Below are 23912 nucleotides of genomic sequence, written 5' to 3'. Positions count from 1 at the left end.
GCCCTGGTGCTTCTTGAACCTATTTCCCCCCCCTTATGATAGTGGTTTTTAAAAAATTTCCTCCTGTAGTGTGAAGTGGGAGAAAAGAGACAAAAGATGTTGCGAGCCAGATAGGGGAAGACATTTGTGTTGAAGCAGATGCCAGAGCAAGACTCCAGAGAGACAAAAGGGTCCTCTCTGTTTTGCGAGAAATCTCTTCTCCTTTCATTGTTAAATGACTATGTCCACAGATATTACCAGTTGATCACTTTCTTGGCTGGAACTAGCAAGTCCGGCATCTTGCTTGGTGCCTGGCTTCAATGAGCTATGATGTTCACTTTCAGATCCCTTTCTTGCTTTAGTGCAGTGTTTCTCAATTATTTTCTGTTAAACCACCCCCCAAAGTAAACATTTTACGTCCCCCCCAAACTCTCCGCCGGGACAATTGTTTGCAACATTCAGCCACGTTTTCGCTTAAAAAACTCAAGTAGCTTATCAGTGTGAATGGGGTGTAATGTGTTTAAGTGATGCCTTAATTTATTTGGCTTCATGCTGTCTGCTGCCAACATTTTTAGATACAGTAAACATACCGGTCTTTCCTCGTCTCCCACCACAGTCACAGTGGAGCCAAGCGCTATATACGCTTTATCATATTTCTTCATCTTAGCTTTTGGGAGACTTACGTTTGACTCATTATCTCCGTCTCTCTCCTCCTTTCTTTTCATCCCTTTTTAAATATTTCTCCAGGGCCTCTCTTAAGGATTTGTTATATGCATTTCATATCTCCTACTCTGTGCTGCGTGCTATTGTTTGGTGCAAAAAACCCCTACTCCCTGTGGCAAAAAAAATCATGTTCCCCGGGGTCAAATGCCCCCCTGGCATCGCTCCGCGCCCCCCCTCCACACTATTTGAAAAACAGTGCTTTAGTGGGAGAATTAAAACTAAATTAAAGCACCATGTATCTCTCTTTTTTTATAACCCAAAGTGGCAGATGCAAAAGTGGCTGAGGATTCCCATATTTGGGTCTCTATGTCCTCCTGACAGACCACTTCAGATAGTGGATTCCTTTTGTGACCCTGCTGTTAAATCTCATGTGAACAGAACAAAAAGCAATGGGCAGAGTCTATCGCAACAGCCCCCTTTCCCTCTGCTTGTGAAATTTCTCTTTTGGACCAATCAGGAGAGGGCTGCATGCTATACTGTTCTCTGGCTTCACTGTCACTTTTCTGTGCAAAGTGCAACAATACTACTAGTGCTGTATGAATGCTGTTGCAGACACTAAGGATTAACACCGGCTGGTTGAATTCCTAGAGGTTGTTGTTCAACTGTTCTGGAAATTCACACTCCAGCCCTTGAGCAACTGACCATGAAGTGAGATAGAGGCTTCCACCATTGTTTGACTTCTATTTTTTAACTTGATGGCTGGTTTCTTTCTTTTGCTTTTTCAATTTTTCTTTTCTTGTCAGTCAGCTCCAGAAGGAATGGAGGACTGTTTCCTGCTTGATAAGACCTGGTCAAGAATAAAAGCAAGTCCTCTCCAAGGGAGAAGGCAATTTTTCCTAGCCTTTCTGAGCAACTTAACAAAAATCATTCCTTTCCTATAGGATTGATTTGATAACCATGGGCTCAACCAATGCCTGCAGATTTATATAGGAGGAAGCAAGCCAAGATGCATATGCTCTAATAAGTGACCCACATTTTTAATTGTGATTGGCCAGCTAGGATAGATTAAAGCCGTATCATTCCATGAAGGAAGCTGAATCACAGGAAGGAGAAACCAACAGATGCAATTCAGAAAGACTAAACTAACCTCAATCGCCTTCTCATAGATGCTACGTGTGTGGGTGACGCCATAAATTTCAGCCGCTCTCTTGATGTAGATGTTGTACATATCATGCTGCTCTGCAGGCAGCACAGCCTGAGTAGCTCGCTCATATACGGCCATGGCATGGCGGGCCAGCCCATATTCCTCCTCCAGCCTGGCATATAAGAGATAGATGGCTGCAAAAGGAAAGAAAATTAGAGCCAGATTTCATCTCCTCCCTTCAATTTCAGGTCAAGGTTTTTCATATCAAGACTTATTAGCATGCTTGTTATCAAAATGCACTCAAGTAAACCTGTGCTGAGGACTTGCTTGAATTTGCCCACTCTGATTCATCTTGCTCTCCTCCATTAAATTAAGAAGAAGTGAGGAGAGGTTCTATGTCTATGGAGGTTCTCAGTCATCCAAGTCATGGTTGACCCAACATTGCTTTTTCAAAAGGCAACTGGGCTTTTGGGGTTTTTTGCTTGAAGATGTTTCACATCTCATCCAAGAAGCTTTTTCAGTTCTGAAGAACTAAAGAAGCTTCTTGAATGAGAACCGAAACATCTTCAAGCAAAAACGAAGTCTAGTTACCTTTTGAAAAAGCACCTTTGGGAAGAGACATTCTCTTTATCCAATTTCCAACGAAAAAGGCATTTTGGAGTCCTCAAGATCCTTTTCAGGTCAATAAAGAAAGACCAGCCATATAGATTATTAGATAGTTTAGGAGGTTTGCTACAATCAACCGTTGTCCAGAAGACATGTTCCGGAGTCTTCAGAGAGGGGCGGCATACAAATCTAATAAATAATGTCCCATCCAATCTTTCTTATAATCAGAATCTGACTGGATTTGTGACTCAACTTTTTGCTAGAGAGACATTTAATACATACTTTTTGCAAATTTCTGGGGACAGCCATCCAGGGCCTGCTCAAAGAGATCCCGAGCACGTTCCAACTTCTTGCCACCATAGCGGTCAATGAATTTGGTTAGATAGGTGTTCCAGATATCATAAACATTTGGCCACTTAAACAAGGAGATGCCCCTCTCATATGCCTGCCAAAATGAACAGAACGTACAAACCGAAGTTCAGACTGCTTCACAGAAGGCTCTGCCCTATTCCCCACTTACTTAAATACCATATGGGACTGTCAGGCCTTGACTATACTGATTCACATTTTAAGGAATAATTTTCTTCCTGCAAATTGCTAACCCACCAAAAACCATCCTAGAACCCTTCTATTTATATTGGATTGCTAATTCTACCTTAATTATGTTTCTATTTAACATTTTCCAATTAAACAAAACAACTGATAGCCATCGCAGAAGAAAGCAAACTAACTTTTTTGATAATTATAAACAATAGCTAAGGACAGCAAAGATGCATGGCAATTATAATGCAAAATATTTACTGTGCCCCTGTAGCTGTCCCTACACCTAAGCTACAGTTTGCTCTGAAACACAGACCATCTCAACGTAGAATATGTTGGCTAATTTGTTCAGAGTTTTGAGAAAGTGAAAGATTATACAGTAATTATCCTTTGCAACATACTGTACATAACAAGATATAGTGAACTGCAGCTGATTCGGCACTCTCTTCTCTTCTAGCATTTGTAACCTGCAGTGTTCCAGGTTCAATGACTTCTACACTGATACAGACCCAGATGGGCAGAAGGAAGCATTCATGAAACCAACTCACCTTGAAACTCTCTTCAAAATATTTGTGCTCCTCCAGGAACAGACCATAGTTGATGATGATCTGTGGGGTGGCAATGCGCAGATCCAAAATACGATCGTATACAGCCTTAGTAGACTAGGAATGGCAAAGCAAAAAAAAAAGCTTCAATATAAGGTTTGACCAGAACCCCAAAATACAGGCACAGAATCTTATCACCCACTTCCCAACTATGTCCAGATCAAGAGGAAACACTTAAATTTGAGACTGAATGGCATTTATAGTGTAACTTGATGGCTCCCCCTCCTCCAATCTGGTCAAATCAGGTGCTGTCACTCTCTCCATCAGTAACATGATGGATGTTAAATGTACAGAAATGTACACAGAATGTACACGCTTATAGAAGGACTGTTATTACCATTCTTCTTTAGTTACTCAAGAGATGGAATAGATGGTTGTGCCAATAATTCCATTCTGGCCCTGCAGATTCAATAAATTATTTCCAAGCCAAACTCATGAAATAAGAGGGAAAGGGTGCTTAAAGAGGAAGAGCAAAAAATAGACTATTTTTTTAAATTTTGGATGACTTCTCAGTCACTAGCAAATTAAGAAGGGTAAGAAATATCTTGATTTGATTCTAAGCTGGGGGGAATATTATTTTTAAAACATTTCTTCTGCGCTTGGTTACAGGACTCTGTAACCAAGGACTCATAAGGCCTAGAGACAAACAAAAGGGAAAAAAATCTAGTTGCCTAGAAGCCTAGCTAAGAAATTTATGCTTGGCAAAATGGGCCATCATAAAAATTGCCAGGAAAAATGCCAGCCGGAATAGGAAAGAATGGAAGTGAACCAAGACCACTTACTTTGAAAGTGCCAAGACTTTCTTCCAAGTCAGCCATCATGGACCAAACCTTGAGGGACTTATATACACGATTCTGCACAGGCTCTGTGGAATCAAAGTATTCGGCTTTCTTAGCTGGGATAGCTGTAGCTTTCTGGTAGGAGAAAAAAAATGATGATGAGAACAGAAGAAGTAGAACCCCTGGAGCAAGCAGGTTAAGAATTGGGTTCACATACGGTATAAACACATATTTGAGACCACGTAGCTTTGTTGCATGCAAAGGGAATCCTGACTTTCTTCATCCTTGCTTAACTAAACCCATGGCTCTCTTATTGGGGAGTATAAAGAATGTTTGTCAGCTTCCCAGCGAGCAGATTCTTGGTCCACAATATCCAGGAAGACTATAGACCACTGATGCCGAACTCTTTTCATGCCATGTGCCGACCGCATGCGTGAGTGCTGGCACCCATAATGCAGTGCACTTGCAACACCACTACTCTGAATGCACACATGACACCCCCATGCTTCTCCTACATGCTTGTGTGACCCCCCCCCTCGCCCCGTTTTGAGCCTAGCAGGCCTCCCTGTAGCTTCCTGGGACCAAAAATGTGCCGGGGGAGGGATGCACTGCCCCCGTGCTCCACACTACAGCCATCTTCCACATGCACAACAAATACCCAAAAATCAGCTGGCTGGGTGCATGCACAGTGGAGCTGAGTTGGGCAACAGTTCACGTGCCCGCAGAGAGGGCTCTGCATGCCACCTGTGGTACACGTGCCATAGGTTCGCCCTCACATCTATAGACCATCTGTTCAAACCTCATCATTTGGAAAACAATTAGTCAAGCAAGTTTGATTATAAGACTTCAAAATGCCCTTTCCCTATTTAATAACAACAATAGAGTTGGAAGGGACCTTGGAGGTCTTCTAGTCTAACCCTCTGCTTAGGCAGGAAACCCTACAACACTTCAGACAGATGGTTATCTAACATCTTCTTAAAAACTTCCAGTGTTGGGGCATTCACAAATTCTGGAAGCAAGCTGTTCCATTGATTAATTGTTCTAACTGTCAGGAAATTTCTCCTTAGTTCTAAGTTGCTTCTCTCCTTGTTTAGTTTTCATCCATTGCTTCTTGTCTACCCTCAGGTGCTTTGGAGAATAGGTTGACTCCTTCTTTTTTGTGGCAGCCCCTGAGATATTGGAACACTGCTATCATGTCTCCCCTGGTCCTTCTTTTCATTAAACTAGACATACCCAGTTCCTGTAACTGGTCTTCATATGTTTTAGCCTCCAGTCCCCTAATCATCTTTGTTGCTCTTCTCTGCACTCTTTCTAGAATCTCAACATCCTTTTTGCATCGTGGCGACCAAAACTGGATGCAGTATTCCAAGTGTGGCCTTACCAAGGCCTTATAAAGTGGTATTAACACTTCTTCTCACCCTCAGGATACGCAGGGCTTGATCGTAGTTCTCATTCCTCAGCTCCATCTCACCATACTCGCACCAGACGCTGGCCAGTTCATCCACCTGCTTAAAGTTCACCTTAGTGGCCTTTTCAAAAATTGTTCTGGCCTGGTATAAGACAGGGAGGGGGGGGGGATCAGAAGAAAAGCTAGGAGAGAAATAAAACACAACTCACCATGTTTTCTCTTTGGGCTCTAATCTGTAATGCAGCCGAAAAAACCTTTCCTTCCTCAAATGCTTTGTGTGTCATCAAGGACTGGGGCCCTTCTCAGAAACCCTACAACCTTCAAGTACTCATTTGAAATGTTTTCATATGTTGATTGTGAAAACCCCCATAATTTAGCTCTTCAGACAGCGGCTAGGAAAGAGAACCAGGAAATAAGCTGGAGCAATATTTGCCTCAGCCCAGTGCATCACTCACATCTTCTATCTGTCCATTGGTCTCGTAGAACTTGGCAAAAGAAACCCACAACGTCTGCGTCTTTCCGGTGGCTTTAAATGGGTCAACAGTCTGCACTGCTTCCGTGTATGTGTTGATGATCTGGAAGGAGTAAAAAAGTAAGTCAGAAAGGAGAGTCATGGACTGGAAAGTTCATTTCTTGCTTGGGTGAGATACCGTGAAACATAAAACTGAGCAAGTGAGAAGAAAAGGCTCTTTGTGTTAACTCGGCCTCATTAAGAGACATTATGTTTTTTTAGCTACTGAGATGCAAGTACACGAAAAGAAGCCCCATTATCTTCTATTTTCACAGACAGACCTAATCTTCAAGGACTCTCTAAAGTGGGCGGCTGACGGGTTCAAGTTAACTACTTGAAAGTATTTCCATAAGCTCCAGTTCCAGAATGTTGCTGTTAGCTAACATAAAATTCCAGTGCAGTGGTACCTCTTCTTACAAACTTAATTTGTTCTGGGACCTGGTTCTTAAGTAGAAAAGTTTGTAAGGAGAAGCAATTTTCCCCATAGGAATCAATGTAAAAGCAAATAATATGTGGGACTGGGGAAACCACAGGGAGGGTGGAGGCCCTGTTTCCTTCCAGGAGATTCCTAGAGATGTCCCATGGAGGCTTCTCCCCGCCTTTTCTGGCCCTGTTTCCTCCCAGGAGACTCCTAGAGAGGCCCCACAGAGGCTTCTCCCCACTTTTTCCGGTCCTGTTTCCTCCCAGGAGATTCCTAGAGAGGCCCCACAGAGGCTTCTCCCCACCTTTTCTGGCCCTGTTTCCTCCCAGGAGATTCCTAGAGAGGCCCCACGGAGGTATCTCCCTGCCTTTTCCAGTTACAAGTTTCGGAGGCTCAGGTTTGTAAGTTGAAAATGGTTCTTGAGAAGAGGTGAAAAAATCTTGAACACCCGGTCCTTATCTAGAAAAGTTCGTAAGTAGAGGCATTTGTAGGCAGAGGTACCACTGTATTTAATAAATGGGGACAGTGTAATAGGCTACTGGCTTGGGAATGTGACTGCTCTAGCCATTCAGAGGTGGGACGTTCTCCTACCTCCCAAGGTTTGCCTTCATACAGCTTCACCCTCTTGTGCCACTCATGGACGTTGTGAGGATTCTGGCGCAGAAGGACACTGTTGAGAAGCAGAGGCCGCCGCGTGATCAACTGCTCAAAGCGTGCCAGACGCAATTCCAGATCTACATCGTCTATTTTCCAAACAGAAAAAACAGCAGAAATTAAATTATACTATAGGACCACAGTTCTTTTCTATTAAGCTACACAGTTTTCCAAAGGCATGGGAAGAATAGTAAGAGTTGTATAGCCTATAACTAAGGTATGGGATGGATTAAAAAATTAACATTAAGGTATTATCTGTAATAAAACACAGGGAAACATCCAGCATCATGTAAAGATACAGGATAGAGATCCACCGAATTTGGCCATCTACAAGTTGGAGAAGTCCAATGTCCATCAGTTCTAGCCAGCATAGCCAGAAGGGGCTTGGCCAATGTCACATCGGTATGGATTTCCTCCGTGCTCCGCACTGAACCCCAAATCACAGCTGTTTGGAGACCTGGAACCAATGGGAACCAGGTCAGATCCACCTTGGAGGGGCAGTGGAAAAGAGAGGCACCATTGGGGATCAGCCTTTGCGCCCCCCCCCCCCCCCGGGCACCAGCTTCTCAGTCAGCAGCTGAGGATGACGACTCTGTCGCCATTAGCTGGGACGGGCACAAACGGACTGATGAAAAGGAGAGATTGTGAACTGCCTGGGTGACGAGATCTAAGTGCTGGAGATAGGTGGAGAAGTGCTGAAACTCTAGTCAATATAGCCAACAGTGAAGGATGGTGAAATGAAGGAGGATTCTAATTTCTAAGACCATCTGGGAAGTCCTGTTTCTTGAAAGTCATAAAGCTTTAGAAGACTCAAAATTGTGTTACTAGATCCAGCTTAAAGCAGCTTAACATTTGCTTTCCTCTGCCTAAGGTGCTCTTACCATCCTCCTCACGTCCCATTTCAGAGTTGGTCTCCATCTTAGCAGCAATCATGCTCTCCTCAAACTGGGCATAGCTGTCAAACACTTGAGTGAAATCCCGTACCGTCATCACTGTCTGAATAGCTTCTTCATACACATCGCGGGCCTAAGACAGAGACAAGAGTCACCAAAGCTCTTGCTGAGCCTCTCTTCTTCATCCACCCGGTGGTTTGCACCTCTCTTCAAAAGGGATTAGTTTTTGTAAAAGCACAGTCTATCTCTCAGAATGCAATCTGTCTTTTAGGAAAACCAGGTTCTCATTTATGTAGGACTGCCCTGTAAGTCAAAACGCAGTTAACTGGGATGAACATCATCTAGCAGGGAGGAAATCTTCCTCTGGAACTGTTTCAGTTATTGCTAAGGAATTACATCCCCTACATCAGGTCAAAGTGATGGATGACAGCTAGGGTTAAACCTTCTTGAAAAGCAAACTTCAGGCAACAGAAAATTGGGCCCGTAATTTGATTTTCCCATCAAATCCAAAGTCCAATAGCTAAGAGTATTTTTGGTTCATATCTGAAAAAGAATGAAGCTTCAAGCTCATCCAACACAACCAAAGATAAGAAATGTCCAGCTTCCTCTAGCTGTTTTCTTTACCCATCTGCTAGCACACAAAGGTTTCTTATAATCTATCTGGCAAGTGTCAGATAGGATGTGCTTCCTACTCCCTACTCTCTCTCTCTCTCTCTCTCTCTCTCTCTCTCTCTCTCTCTCTCTCTCTCTCTCTCTCTCCATGGCCCACTATGTGCCTCTTCTTCTGTTTTCAGCCTCCTAAAACTAGCAAACACTAACAAATGGAACAGAAGTCACATGTACACATGAACAATGAATACTTATTTACAGCTTATCTTTATTATCTTTATAATTATCCCAAAGTAGTGAACATACACACACTACTCCTTCCTCCTTCTATTTTCTCCACCACAATCCAGGTGAGGTGAGGTGAGTTAGAAAAAAAAGGACTGGCCCAAAGCACCCTAGCTGGCTTTCATTCCTAAGGTGAAACTCAAATTCAGAGTCTTCTGGCTTCTAGTCTGATGACCTTACCTTTAGACAAACCAGTTCTCATATGCCATGCTCTGAACTCCCTAACCTTAACTCTTTGTAACATTGTTACTGCCCTCCTCTGAGGGGGTAGGTAACAATTTTATCTTTCCTAACTAATAAATAAGAAACAGTATTTGTTTCCCAGCTAAATTTCCAGGGCTGCAAAATAGTAATTGCATTTGGACTTATATATCACTTTATAGTGTTTTACAGCACTCTAAGCGTTCAGCATATTGCCTCCAATGATGTGGGTCCTCCTTTACCGACCTCAAAAGGATGGAAGGCTGAGTGATGCACAACTGAAAGGCTAAGAGTGATGCACAATTAAATTATTTTTTTCAAAAATAGACTTAACAGACGTTCCAAGGACCTTACAAACTTAAACTGAGCAAATTAGCTCACACACAGATAACAGTCCTTGAAAGCTGTGAGACAAAACAAATAGAGCAGATAAGAGCAGCTGTAAGAGCGTCACAGCCAAACCTCTTAGAGTGAGTCCACAAGATTTACTTAGCTGTGAAATCCACAAAAGTCTGTGAAGGTCCAGGAACAAAGCAAACACGACATATCCTTCTCCAAACGGATAAACTCCCACATGCGCTCTCTGCAACGCTGGTAATTTATCAGCAACATCATTAGCCTAATTGCCTCAGCCACAGGTGTTCTCCCTTATCTCCGATGATACCTGCGCAGTTGGTCCCTTCTAGCCATGAGCCTGCGCATTCTGGCATCTATCCACCCATCCACCTCCTCCGATGACCCACTAATGGGGTCATTAACTAATGGGCTGGCTGCATCCCTCTCTCTATCTGATTCTTCTTCTTCCCCAGCATCTGACCTTGGCAAGGAATCCTCACTGTCCAAAGCTGATGGCAGTAAGACAATTCTCTGGGAACCTGAGGACTCTCCTAAGCCAACATCCAAATTCCCCGTTGCAGGAGCTGGCACAGAGCCAACCACAACACCTAGCCTAAGATTTTCTCAATATAGTAGGTGTTAAATCAGGGGTAAAAAAACATTTTGGTGGCTGCACTCCACCCAATCTATGCTTTGGGAAATTTCTTCCTGAGATGGGATTTTAGCCTGTATCATCATATCATGCAGAATGCTGGATATGCATTCAGTGCCTACCTTCTCAAAATGGCCACTGCGGATGTAGTAATCTGCCAAAGAACACCACAGCTTGCCCAACTGGTCCGTGAAACGAGTCAGGCCCCCTCGGATGATGGCCCCCACATTGAGTGACTTCACCTTGTCTGGATTTTGAGAGATGAGATCACAGAGCTCGTGCCATAACTGCAAAAGAAGCCCCAAACAATAAGAGACATTAGAGAACGCAGGAAAGCTTTTGAGAGGCATAGGAAAAGCATGAAGGCTTAGACCAGTGATAGCAAACCTTTTTTTTAGCTCTCGTGTCCACACCCATAATGCAATGCCCTTCCCCCAGGCACATGCACACAACCCCCACGCTGCCCTACTGTGAATGCACATAACCCACCCACCCCGCCCTGCCCCCGAAGTCTGGGATGGCAAAAATGGCCAACCGGACATTCAGAAACGAATTTCTGGTTGGCCCATTTTTCACCATCCCCAGACTTCAGGAGGCTTTCCTGAAGGGGTTTAGAAAAACGAAGGAGGGGTAAGGAATTAAGTAAATGAATGAAGCACAATGGGTTTGATTTATTAAGCAAGAGGGAATAACTAGCAGAGGAAGTAAATAATAGCATTAAAATTAATTGGAGAATGAAACAATCTGGGGATGATGAAATTAGACAAAGGAGGCAGCATAAGATTAATAACATATACAGAGTAATATATATGAAACTAAGTGGTTAATGATATTCAGTAGATGATATTTGTTTACTAAATTGACCTATATGATGTATGGTTTTTTTGGTGGGGAGAAAAATAATAAGAAAAAATTATTGTAAGTAAAATTATCCACTGAGGGAAGGATTTAGAGGGCGTAAGAGGAAGTAGGAAAGGAGGAGAGAAAGGAGTGAGAATAGAAGGGGAGGTAGAGAGAATAGGAGAGGCAGAGAAGAAAGAAGGAAGGAGGAGGAGATGGTAATAGGAAAGGGGAGAGAAGGTGTAAGAAAGTAGGTACTAGAGGTGGAATAGCCATCTAAGATAGGAAGGGGAATGGAGAGAGGGAAGATTGAGATGGACTGAATAATAAAATTGGAATGTAACTTAGGTTATTGTACTATTGCTTTTAAGCAACAATATATATATATTGATTGCTATTAAAGGTATATGCGATATATGTTATCTATGTTTTTGATGTGGAGGGAAAAAAAAACTTTTACTGCAAAAAAGAAAGAAAGAAAGAAACCTACCTGATAATTGGATTTTCCCTCTTTGGAAACAAAACGCTCATCATTCACCACAGCACCAAGACGGACAGCGGCTTCATCCAGACGGTCGATGGAGCGCAGATACTCAATATATTCTTCTGCATTTTCAGGGCTCAGCTGCAACGTGAAAGACAACCATACCTATAAACCTGCTATGAAAGGCTTAGAGCACATAGCCATTAAGAGAATTTAGGATTAATTACAGTGCTGATGGAAATGCTATTCTGAAGACTAATAATAATAAGCTCAATTGGACTTTTGAGTGCATGGCAATAAGGCCAAGTGCTTAGTTCAGGGTTCAAAAAAATATAAGACAGGGTCTTATTTTCGGGGAGACACAGTAGCTGAGTACAAAAACCAATCTGCATTCATTGGACTACATTGGATGAATATATTTGGCTGTGGGAGAGAACTTTGAGGGACAATTAAGCTGTACTTATGTAATATTATGTAAGAGTTTGAAAACAAAAAGGAGAAACTCTGGAACCCCAAACTTAAACTACTTGTGATTATTAATATATCTAATTATCACCCTATTTCAGAAATAAAAGAATCTAGTCTCATGATTTTCAGGGCCATGTGCCAACCATATATGTTTCTTTTTTCTGTGAAATTAGCTTTACCCTTCGTGCCTAATTTTCAGGCTCCACCTGACTTTTCTGCAATCACTATCTCTCAGTAAAAGTTCCTTTTGAAATGTGTCTGATTTCAAGAGTTTTATTTCTTGGGAGAGGAGTTGAGGGCAGATCCTTACAGGTTCTATTTGTCCACAAATCCTATGCCAGGAAGGAATTAAGGAAGAATAGGCTCAGGAAAATGAGACTGCTAATGATCATGCCAAGACTGTAGTATTTTCTTAGATGTCTTAGCTCAGAAACGTTAACTAATTTTTTCAGGTGTTTAAGCCATTATTTCCCATCTTTGGCAACTTATAGATGTGTGGGCTTTACCTCTTGAAATTCTTAGCGATGGTCATGATGATAGTGAAATTATGATAGTCTACACATATATCCAGAAGTTGTTTCTGAGTCACATATTACGTTATTTATTTATTTTTATTTATTTATTTGATTTTTATGCCGCCCTTCTCCTTAGACTCAGGACGGCTTACAATATGTTAGCAATAGCACTTTTTAATAGAGCCAGCATATTGCCCCCACAATCCGGGTCCTCATTTTACTCACCTTGGAAGGATGGAAGGCTGAGTCAACTTTGAACCGGTGATGAGATTTGAACCAATGACCTACAGATCTACAGTCAGCTTCAGTGGCCTGCAGTACAGCACTCTACCTGCTGCACGCCAGTCCGGCTCACTATTATTGCCAGCTGTTAAAAGACTATTTTAAAAATGTAAAAAGATTGACACTGTCAATTATTCAATTATGTTTTGCCTTTTGACTCAAAGTTTGCTTAAGGCAAATTAATGCCCTTGGTATTATTTCTACTTAGTACATGGAACAGAGACCACCAGTGATGAGATTTGAAACCGGTGATGAGATTTGAACCAATGACCTACAGATCTAGCAGTCAGCTTTAGTGGCCTGCAGTACTGCACTCTACCTGCTGCGCCACCCCGGCTCAAAATAATCACTTCTTTTATGTACATTTACAAGATTCCAAAGAACAAGAGCAAAGATTCTGTATTTTAGAAATTGGATGCCAGGAGGAATGATAGAACATTAACTTGTCATGTGTGGGGAAATACACACAATGACTGTGCTGGCTTGCCATATTAAAGCTGATGACATTTGAACATATTTAGACCCGATTTTTATCTTAAACATGCAGAGAACAAATAGAAGCCCCAATTTTCGGAGCATAAGACGTACCGGAGTATAAGATACACCTTAGTTTTTGGGGAGGAAAATTGGGAGGGAGGGGAATTTTGTCTACCAGGTAATTCATCTGGCTAGTCCTTAGCCAGGTCAGCTTCAGCACATTTGTTCGCTCACTGGTTTGGAGCTTGGAGGTGGTTGGGGCTATGCTTCTAAACACAGCTGATTGTCAGAGGGAGCAGCAATTAGAAAAGCAGGCAAAGCATGGAAGATCGCTTAGCTTGTTTTGGGGCTGAAAAACAGCTTCAAAGCACAGCTGACCCTCGGAGGCAGCTCCATTGACTAAAGCAGGCAAAGCGGGGAAGGGAAGGGGTAAGAGAAGGCAATATCTATTCCAGGTAGCCATTTTGGGTACACATGAGCATTTGGAGGCTGAAAATGCAATTCATGGAGCCCCAAAACACAAGCCATTGTCAGCGGCAATCTGTGCAGCCAAGAAGAGGACTCACGAAGGCTGAAGGGTAGGGGCCGGCGAGTGGGAGGGGCTACATTCAGAGTATAAGATGCACCCAAAATTTCAGCCTCTTTTAAGAGGCGAAAAAGTGTATCTAATTAATACTCCAAAAAATATGGTATGTCTGTTCTTAGACTGTCAGAAATAGGCTTCTTCAGGCCAAAGATTTCCAATAAAGGACTCAAGAAAACTGCAAATAAAAATAATTTCTCAATTCCTGTTCTAAGCCAGTAACAAAAAGTAGCCTAAAGGGGGGAAAAACTATGGTATTCTCTGATTGACGGCCATTTTTAGAGTATGCAACCCCTTCTGAAAGGGAAATTCTAATAAAATATATATTACAGGTAGCTCAGGACTTACTATAATTGGGACCAGAATTTCTGTTGCTAAACTAGGCAGTTGTTAAATGAGTTGTGCCCAATTTTATGACTTTTTATAATCGTAATGCAAATCATTGTAGTAAATAAGTGAATCATACAGTTGTTAAGTGCATCTGACTCCCCCTCCCATTGACTTTACTTGTCAGAAGCAGCTGGGAATGATACAAAAACAGTCACATGATGCTGAGATGCTGCAATGGTCATAAATACATGTTGGTTGCCAAATGCCAGAATTTTGATCATGTGACTGTGAGGATGTTGCAACAGTTGCAAGAGGACCAATGGTGACTTTTTCAGTGCCACTGTAATTCTGAGTGGATGCTAAATGAATGGGTTTTAAGTCAAAGAGTGTCAAAATTGAATCACTTTGCTTCTTTCAAATCTCAACTCTTTTTAACTTGAACAGGGGATGGAAGAGGGAAATAAAATGCTGAGAATGTGTGCATGTACCATGAGAGCCTGGCAACCATCAAGATCACCACTGCAGGTACTTGAGAAAAAGATGGGCCGTTCCCATAACAAAAGGATATCTCATAATTGGGCAATCTTGACAAGGAGTACCAGTAGGGGAAACGGCAAGACACCCTCACCTTTAGGTACCTACGGTAGACCCGTACAGCTGTCTCAGGTAATGGATAGAGTCGGACAAATTTCAGGTAAAGTGGCCAGATACGATGATGCTGTGTGATGGGCAGAGCTCTGAGGGCCCGGTCAAATGTCCTGCGAGTACGGGTGATACGACATTGGTCCATGAGAAACTGGCAGTAATCTAGCCATATCCGAGGCATCTGTAGGAAATATAAGATATCAGAAATGAAATAATCCTTTCACTGAATCAGACAAAAGTCCATATTGTCCAGCAATCTGATTCAAAGAGGTAATACCACAATTGGATAAGCTAGATTCAGACTTACACCACGTGATATGTTTAACAACCATGGTGTATACTTAGTAGCAATCGTAATAATGGTCAAAAAGTTGAGTCCGGTCAGGGAGAGAGAGAGAGAGAGAACAAGAGGGAGGGAGGGAGTGCAATGTCCCAATTGGATAGACACACACACACACACACACACACACTTATTGCAAAACACAATTGTGGGACCATGGGATACTGCAACTGGCCATAAATGCAAGCCAGGTTATAGTATCCTGCAAGTAGGATAGGTTGCAAGGTAACTTTTTTTCTGAGCCTGTCCTAACTTCAAAGAATTGTTAAGCTATGGGTCATAAATCAAGGACTACCTGTAGTCACCTTCCTTTCCAATCAGAAAACTAATTAGCAAGTGTTTCAAACTGAGCCCACTTGCGCTTAAGGCATGTTTTCCCATCCATGTTTTTTTGCTCCTTGTGGGCTCTACCAAACCCTTTAAGTTTGCAGGCTAACACTGTACCTTATGCATGAAGACCAGGGCACGCTCATGGCAGTTGTTCACTTCTTCATAGCAGGAATCTGTTACACATTTGCTCTTCACTTGTTTCCGCCTCTGCTTGAGGTAGTTGTACCAGAGCTTGTAGCTGCAAGACACAGCAAAAGAGACCATCAACATCATAAGAAAGAATTTTGATCTTTTCAGACTATGACTGGCAGCAAATTTTGAACTGCAATCTTCACACTTTGTTGGAAAGTTTTAGAGCAGCAAGGTGACCTAGCTACACAAAGTATTACTGATATCTTTCAGTAAAGACAAATTTAGACCCCCCCAAAAAAGGGGGGGTAGAAGGGCAGCAGAGTTATTGACTTTGAAAAATCTGTGGCTTCTATGAAAAACTGGGTGTTAAAGAAATAATTTTAGTATTTTCAAAAATCTAAATTTCAAAACAATCATAATGAATGAGAGATAACTATACCTTCCTGGCAATTCTTTAAGAGCTCTCTCATAGATCAGGTTCAGGATATGTTTGGGAGCATTCTGCTTGAAGTCAATATAGCGGATCCAGCACTTGACAGAGAATGGGTTGCGCAGGATTTCTTCTTCATACTGTAGGTCTTCTTCCTCCTGTGCAGGGAAGTGACACGGATTTGGACAAAAAGCACTGTTTTCTTTCACTGAACAGCCCTACAATTTCAATATCTCAACAATATTATTTTCAGGTTATATCTATAGGGTAGATCATAGCCTTATGTAGTATGTGGGGGAGGGACCAAGGAAATCTAAACACTAATCCTAATCTCATCTCACAAAGGCACAGAGAAATTGCAGTTATACTTATCCTGAAATGTGCATTCAAAAGCAATTAGCATTATGTAATTTTCATCCTTTAATCATGTACTGTTAGAAGGAAGTTGGTTATACAAGCCATTTTAGGGTGCCTATATATTTCTCAAATCTTCTCTTTAAGATAAAATGCAGACAAGTAGTTTCAGACACCCAGGCATTCCCATCTGATCTTTATGGATCAGGATTCAGAGTTGATAATTAAAAGGCATTAGTTTTTCCCCACGGGCAAAAATCCCCATGGTATATTGATGATGTCGCAAAAGCAATCCACTGTAACAACACTGTTTTTTCTGTTCAGGATCAGGTGTGTTTGTCTAAATATATACTTAGACCAATACACTTACACTTAAAAAGACTTGTCTATTTATCCTATTATTGTTATTGTTGTTATTATTATTATTATCACAAAAACAGTAATACACAGCAAATGAGATTTATATGCTGGATTTCGTATCACAATATCACAAGTTGAACACTTCCCAAGTGTCTAGGACTGTGTGGTGTATTTTCGTATGATGCACACAGATCCAAGTAAGGTGGCCTTTTGCAATTGACAGATCATGATTTTATCAATGTTTTATTGTTTTCAAATGCCAGCTGATGTCTTTTGGCACAGCACCCAATGTTCCAATTACAACTGGGACCACCTATATTACTGTTATTATATTAATTATTATTATTATTATTATTATTATTATTATTGCGTTATGCATTAAACATGAAACCCAGTCAACTGAATGTTCAAAAATGCATCGCAAATACCGGTGTCTGGTGCTAACAGATGATATGAGTTGCTGCCAGCGTCCTAGGTAATATCATTATAATTATTATTATCTTTTATTCATTAAACATGAAACTCAGTCAACTGAACATTTCAAAATGTATCAAAAGTAAATCATTATCATCATCATCATCCTCCTCCTTCCCATCTTCTTCACTACCCCTTTCTTATTGGTATCAATATGGATATGATGATTACAGAGCTGTTGCTTTGCAGCTTTTGCACCGGACACAAATTCCTCCAATCACAGTTAAAAGGTACAGTATTCTATTCTATTACTCCATTGGGGGGGGAAAAGAATCTCGAAGTTTGCTTCCCCCGACCCAGGATCCCAGCCGTACTCACGAAGAAAAGCTCCCGCTTTCCCGACACCGTCTCCAACTCCGGCATCGCGGCCTTTTCCTGTCGAGGCCAAATACGGCGCGCAAAGATGACGTCTTCCACCCCGTCTCGGCTGCGTTCGAAATTTAACGTCGAAGCAGTCCCTCTTCTCAGTCTGGCATTGGGCTGGCCTCCCATTGGCCATCGGAGAGAGGAGGCGGGTTTCTTTGCCGTCGCCGGACATCATGATATCCAGGAACCAGCTTGAGATTTTACGGGTCTGTAATGCGAGGTCGGCGGAAAGGGTGCGGGTGGGGGAGTGGGGGAGGCAATCGGGTTTACAGTATTAAAAGGATCGGTCGGGTGCAAACATTACAAGACCTCCTGTCTTTTGGCGGCCAACTAGATCCCGGGGCGGCTTCCTACGTTCCGCTTTGGGGGAAGGGTCAAGGGCGGAGAACCTACGACATAATGGGGACTTAGACATAGACTTTTATTGTCACTTTGAATGTTCACTGGTTGGCATATATTAAAATGAAATTTCGTTGCATATAACTCTCAAGGATTCACCACCTCCAATATACACTACATAAACATGACTAAATAAATAGTGCATACCCAACCAGTGTTCCCTCTAATTTTTTGGGGGGGTGGGCGGAAAAGTATAGTGTCTGAGCGGCAGTCCCTTCGGGACTGGGCGGCACAGAAATATTAAATAAATAAATAAATAAACAAACAAACAAATAAAAAACCCACCCTGTTTTGCCTCAGAGAATTTCAAAATAAAATACTGTACTGTGTGTCTATAACAGTGAGCTCATAATAGGGCAACTCTATCAATATCAAAATGCCACTTAAATAGTTGAGCTAGTTTCAAACTAGATTTTGATTTTCTTTCTCTCTTCCTTACTCCCATTCTTTTTCTTTCTCTTTTCCTTCCTCTCTTTTTTCTATCTGTTTCTCTCTCTTCCTCTCTCTCCTTCCCTCTCTCTCCTTCCCTCTCGGCTTCTGGGCAGGTTTGGAAAACTCTGAGTTGATGATGATTTTTAAGTGAGCGATTGCTTACTGCTCAGCTTAGAGGGAACTATGTACCCAATACATATCTAGAAGAGAATAGAATAGAATAGAATTTATTGGCCAACTGATTGGACACAAAAGGAATTTGTCATTGGTGCATATGCTCTCAGTGTATATAAAAGAAAAGATACATTGGTCAGGAATCATAAGGCACAACACTTAATGATAGTCTGGGTAGAAATAAGCAATCAAATCATATTAGGAACCGGTCAATATAAATCATAAGGATACAAGTAACAAAGTTACAGTCATACAGTCATTAGTTGGAGGAGATGGGCGATGGGAAGGAGAAGATTAATAGTAGTGCAGATTTAGGAAATACTTTGATAGTGTTGAGGGAATTAGTTGTTTAGCAGAGTGATGCCTTTGGGGGAAAAACTGTTCTTGTGTCTAGTTATTCTGGTGTGCACTGTGCAGTGCTCTGTAGCATCGTTTTGAGGGTAGGAGTTGAAACAGTTTGTGCTCAGGATGTGAGTGAGAGATCTGCAAATATTTTCACTGCCCTCTTTTTGACTCATGCAGTATACAGGTCCTCAGGTTGGCAGCAATTGTTTTTTTTCCTGCAGTTCTGATTCTCCTCCGAAGTCTGTGTCAATCTGGTTGGGTTGCAGCACCAAACCAGACAGTTATGGAGGTGCAGATGACAGACTCAATGATTCCTCTGTAGAACTGTATCAGCAGCTCCGTGGGCAGTTTGAGCTTTCTGAGGTGGCACAGAAGGAACATTCTTGGTTGTGCCTTTTTGATGATGGTTTTGATGTTAGGTGACCATTTTAGCTCTTGAGATGTGATAGAACCCAGAAACTTGAAGGTCTCCACTGTTAATACTGTGTTGTCTAGTATTGTAAGAGGTAGAAGTATAGCCGCGTTTCTCCTAAAGTCTACCACCGTTTCTACAGTTTTGAGTGTGTTCAGTTCTATATTGTTCCGGTTGCATCACAAAGTTAGTTGTTCAACCTGCCATTTGTATGGGGATTCATCATTGTTTCGAATGAGTCTGATCACTGTTATGTAATCTGCGAACTTCAGTAGTTTAACAGATGGATCATTAGAGATGATCATTGGCATAGAGAGAAAAGAAAAGTGGAGCGAGCATACAGCCTTGGGGGGCCCTGTGCTAATTGTACAGGTATCTGATATGATTCTACAATTGTTAATAGGTTTTGCGGGAAAACAACTCCTTCTCCTCTCGCTCCCCTTCCCGCAAGTACTCCTTGGGGCTTAAACTTTGAGGCACTCTTGTTACCCGGAGATCAGAAACTTGGAGCTATTAAGGAAAGGGGTACAGTCCTCGACTTATGACCTCAATTCAGCCCAATTGTCAAGTGAATTTTGTTTCCTTTTACCATCTTTCTTACCAAAGCTGTTATGTGACTCACTGCAGTTGTTAAATTAGTGACACAGTTGTTAAGTGAATCTGGCTTCCCCATTGACTTTGCTTGTCAAGAGGTCGCAAAAGGGGATTGTGTGATTCTGGGACACTGCAACTAAATAAATAAATAGACCTTTATTACAGTCAAAGACCATCAATATAATAATAATAATTAAAAAAAACAAACAGAAAACAGAACATCCAAGAACCGTTTCAGTTTCTTAGAATCTAGACATTTTAGTATCCCTTTGATCCTAGTAGCAGATTCTTCGGGGATAAATATAGTCCTTGACTTACAGCAGTTCGTTGACCATCTAAAGTTGGTCGTCACCCAAGTCAACAAAGACATGCTAGGTGTTGAGGTTCTTGGACATCTGGAGACAAATGACTTACAAAATTCATGACTTTTGGCTGACCAACCAAAACTGACCCAAGCTGGGTGCGGTGGCGCGAGCTTGTAATCCAGCTACTCCGGAGGCTGAGGCTGGCGGATCGCTTGAGGTCAGGAGTCCTGGGCTGCAGTGGGCTATGCCAATTGGGTGTCCGCACTAAGTTCGGCATCAATATGGTGATCCACGGGGAGCCGAGGGCCACCAGGTTGCCTAAGGAGGGGTGAACCCGCCCAGGTCGGAGACGGAGCAGGTCAAAAGTCCCGTGCTGATCACTGCAACTATCATAAATATGAATCAGTTGCCAAACATCTAAATTTTGATCACGTGACTGTGGGGATGCAGCAACGGTTGTAAGTGTGAAAAAAGGTCCCAAATCCCTTTTTCCAGTGTCATTGTAACTTTGACCCATCACTAAATGAACTGTTGTAAGTTAAGGACTACATGTATTGGGTAGAATTGGCTGCCTTCTCTTCCCCTGTAGGATTGTTTGTCAACCTTGGCAGTTTGAAGATGTATAACTTCCACTCATGGTGTCTGGGGAATTCTGGAAGATAAAGTCCACATATTTTCAAGCTGCCAAGATTGAGAAATTTTGCCCTACAACTGTGGTTCTGAAAGGGTGGCCTGGGGATCTGCAAGGTTAAAACTATTTTCACAATAATACTAAAAAAACTTTTTACTGTTTAATTTCACTTGGCAACTAACATTTAAAAAAATATGTTGGTTTTTTGTATGGGGTCAAAGCAGAATTTCTTGAAAAGGCTGCTAAAGTACCGTGCTTTTTTTCCTAGCCAAGATTGTGTGAGGCTGACTTTTCTTTATGTATTCCATCCAAAATAACAGATGACAGCAGATTGAATGCAGAAATAAATAGGAGAATTCAGCAGTCTTCTATTAAGCCAACCAGTAAAAAGATTTGAGAATACTAAAACAATGTTACTATTTTTTTTGGTTTTGAAAAAAGTAATTATTTTTACACTAAAATATTTACATTAACATGAAAATAGATTTATTTGCAAATAGCTTTATTTATGATTAAGTTATATATGAATTATAGGGAGATGGAACATTAAAAAATATAAATAAATAAAAATATTATCAAAATTTTCTCTATTTTAATTTCTAATATAGTAAGTATTGAAAGATACAAGATATATAGTATAGTAAATATACTAAATATTGTAACTATTGAAAGATACAACCCAGGTTAATGGTTCTTTGATATATTTAATATGTTTTTGAAAATACATAATTTTTAATACATAAAAATACATAATTATTCAATAATTTTTAAAAATGTAAACTGAAGCCAAAAAGTCTAAGAACTGCTGCCATAGAGACTAGTACTGCTCTGGATATCACCAATGCCTTTTTAAAGCTTCCGATACTAAAAAGAAAATTAGTCTGAAAAGAAGTACAGCCCCTTTTTCTTTTGACCATTTTGTAATGTTTGCCTTTTAACTAAGGAGGTAAGAAAAAAAATATCCAATATAACTCTTGTAAAATAATTTTTTTTCTATGGTTCAATGGCATTTGAGGTTTTTTTTTCTTTCTCTTTCAGCTGATGCTGTATCTGAGTTTCCCGGTTGCTATATTCTGGACAGCAAATCAGACAGAATTTTTTGAAAAATATGGAATCGCAGTAAGTCTGTAATTAGATGAGAAAAATTTAGGCTAATTCATTTATTTCTAAAGTTTTCCTGATGTTCATCTCCAGAACAAAGAGGAATCAGCCTGGAATCAATATCTGGAAAGATTCTGGAAAGGTATAGATAAGCAACAAATCTGTGAATACCTAGAGCAGGGGTCCCCAACACCAGTCTGTGGCTTGATACTGAGCCATGGAATGTAGCAGGCACGATGCAACGCAAGTGGCAGGCGAGTTCGCAAAGTTGCATTTGTGTGAGCAATGTGGACATGAAGCCATCTCCTCTCTTCTCCCTGCCGCCGCTGCTAGTCTGCAGAGCTGAAAAGGTTGGAGACTGCTGACCTACAGGCAAGCAAGTCATAACGAAAAGCCGGTATGGATTTGTCCAAAACAAATCATGCCAGAGAAATCTTATTGCATTCTTTGACCAAATTAGTAGACTAGCAAAATGCAGTGGATATAATTTACTTGGATTTCAGTAAGGCATTTGATAAAGTTGACCACAACGTACTACTTGATATAATAGATGGATTTGTAACTCAAACAGACAAACCGCACCCAATGTGTAGTCCTTAATGGAATGGCATCTACATGGAAGTATGCAGTGGGGTACCCCAAGGCTACCTTATGCCCAGTACTCTTCAATATCTTTATCAATACCACTTTATAATGCCTTGGTAAAGCCAGACTTGGACTATTGCATCCAGTTTTGGTTGCCACAATATTAAAAAAAAGATGTTGAGACTCCTGAAAGAGTGCAGAGAAGAACAACAAAGATGATTGGATTGAAAGCTAGAACATGAAGAATTGGATTTTGGGAGTGGGATGGTAGAAGAATTGGACATGCCTAATTTAATAAAAACAAGGACTAGGGGTGACATGATAGCAGTGTTCCAATATCTAATGACCTGCCACAAAGAACAAGGGGTCAATCGATTCTCCAAAGCATCTTAAAGTAGGACAAGAAGCAATGGAGGGAAACTAATCAAGGAGAGAACCAACCTAGAACTTAGGAGAAATTTCCTGACTATTAAAACAATTAATCAGTGGAACAACTTGTTTCCAGAAGTTGTAGATGCTCCAACACTAGAGGTTTATAAGAAGAGATTGGACCACCATTTGTCTGAGAGGGTATAGGGTTCCCTGCTTGAGCAGGTGGTTGGGCTAAAAAACCTCCAAAGTCCCTTCCAACTCTGCATTTTTTCTATTTTGATTTAAACTGAACAAGGACTTGGTCAAGCGCTGGCTGAACTCAATAGTCTATCATGCTAAAATGAAATAAATTCACAATAGTGACACATAGGTCATTCAGTAGAACATAGTAGTGCATTTTCCCTCCTAAATGATGCACTTTGATTCCACTTTCCATTCAACTATTTCTTTTAAGCACAGCATTTTACATGCTGATCTCCTTGCCATTTTTACTTCCTGACATTTTACATTCTGTCATTGCTTGTCATATCACTTCTGACACTAATTGTTTCCTTGCTACATTTTCTACAGAGCAACATCTTTCCACCTCTAACTGAAGAGCAGGTAAATCTGTGGCCACAATACATTTCATTATTGTACGTTTTGTAAGGGAGAAAAATCTGTAGTGAAATTTGCATTTCTCTCTTCTCCAGAGAAAAGATCTAGAAGCCTTTAGAAAAAGACTGCGGGAACATAATGAGAAGAAACAACTGGAGGCGGCTAAAAAATAATGGAGTGGTATTCCCCCTTTAATTGCAAAAGATTTTGGGCAATGAAATGAAGGGATTTGTATTCTACAATAAATACTATATTTTGTATATATGTAA

General features: G+C 41.1%; 2 protein-coding genes across 2 annotated transcripts in view; one reads left to right on the top strand and one right to left on the bottom strand.

Moving 5' to 3' along the window:
* The window catches only part of XAB2 (XPA binding protein 2), a 26467-nt gene extending 8638 nt beyond the window's left edge, over positions 1-17829 (bottom strand). Inside the window, exons 1-14 of the mRNA XM_070739631.1 lie at positions 17649-17829; positions 16152-16300; positions 15695-15818; positions 14894-15091; positions 11617-11751; positions 10409-10573; positions 8192-8336; positions 7248-7399; positions 6180-6299; positions 5735-5866; positions 4320-4451; positions 3481-3594; positions 2675-2837; positions 1790-1980 (exon numbers count right to left, since the gene is read on the bottom strand). Of these exons, the coding sequence (XP_070595732.1) occupies positions 1790-1980; positions 2675-2837; positions 3481-3594; positions 4320-4451; positions 5735-5866; positions 6180-6299; positions 7248-7399; positions 8192-8336; positions 10409-10573; positions 11617-11751; positions 14894-15091; positions 15695-15818; positions 16152-16300; positions 17649-17822 (2094 nt within the window). The 5' untranslated portion in view covers positions 17823-17829. The remainder of the gene's footprint in view (positions 1-1789; positions 1981-2674; positions 2838-3480; positions 3595-4319; positions 4452-5734; positions 5867-6179; positions 6300-7247; positions 7400-8191; positions 8337-10408; positions 10574-11616; positions 11752-14893; positions 15092-15694; positions 15819-16151; positions 16301-17648) is intronic.
* On the top strand, positions 17792-23912 carry PET100 (PET100 cytochrome c oxidase chaperone). Its single transcript, XM_070739632.1, has 4 exons — positions 17792-17902; positions 22027-22107; positions 23617-23649; positions 23739-23912. Exons 1-4 carry the CDS (start codon positions 17870-17872, stop codon positions 23814-23816), a joined length of 225 nt encoding a protein of 74 aa, XP_070595733.1. The 5' UTR covers positions 17792-17869; the 3' UTR covers positions 23817-23912.

The sequence above is a fragment of the Erythrolamprus reginae genome, chromosome 2, assembly GCF_031021105.1.
Source record: "Erythrolamprus reginae isolate rEryReg1 chromosome 2, rEryReg1.hap1, whole genome shotgun sequence".
In the NCBI taxonomy this organism is placed as follows: Eukaryota; Metazoa; Chordata; class Lepidosauria; order Squamata; family Dipsadidae; genus Erythrolamprus; species Erythrolamprus reginae.
This window is presented reverse-complemented; position numbering and strand designations above follow the sequence as displayed.

Excerpts from the sequence above, each read along its gene's own strand:
- PET100 (XM_070739632.1), top strand. The coding sequence starts at position 17,870 with ATGATATCCAGGAACCAGCTTGAGATTTTACGG. Across the intron at positions 22,108-23,616 it reads TTGAAAAATATGGAATCGCA|AGCAACATCTTTCCACCTCT; the intron begins GTAAGTCTGTAA and ends CATTTTCTACAG. Across the intron at positions 23,650-23,738 it reads CACCTCTAACTGAAGAGCAG|AGAAAAGATCTAGAAGCCTT; the intron begins GTAAATCTGTGG and ends TCTCTTCTCCAG.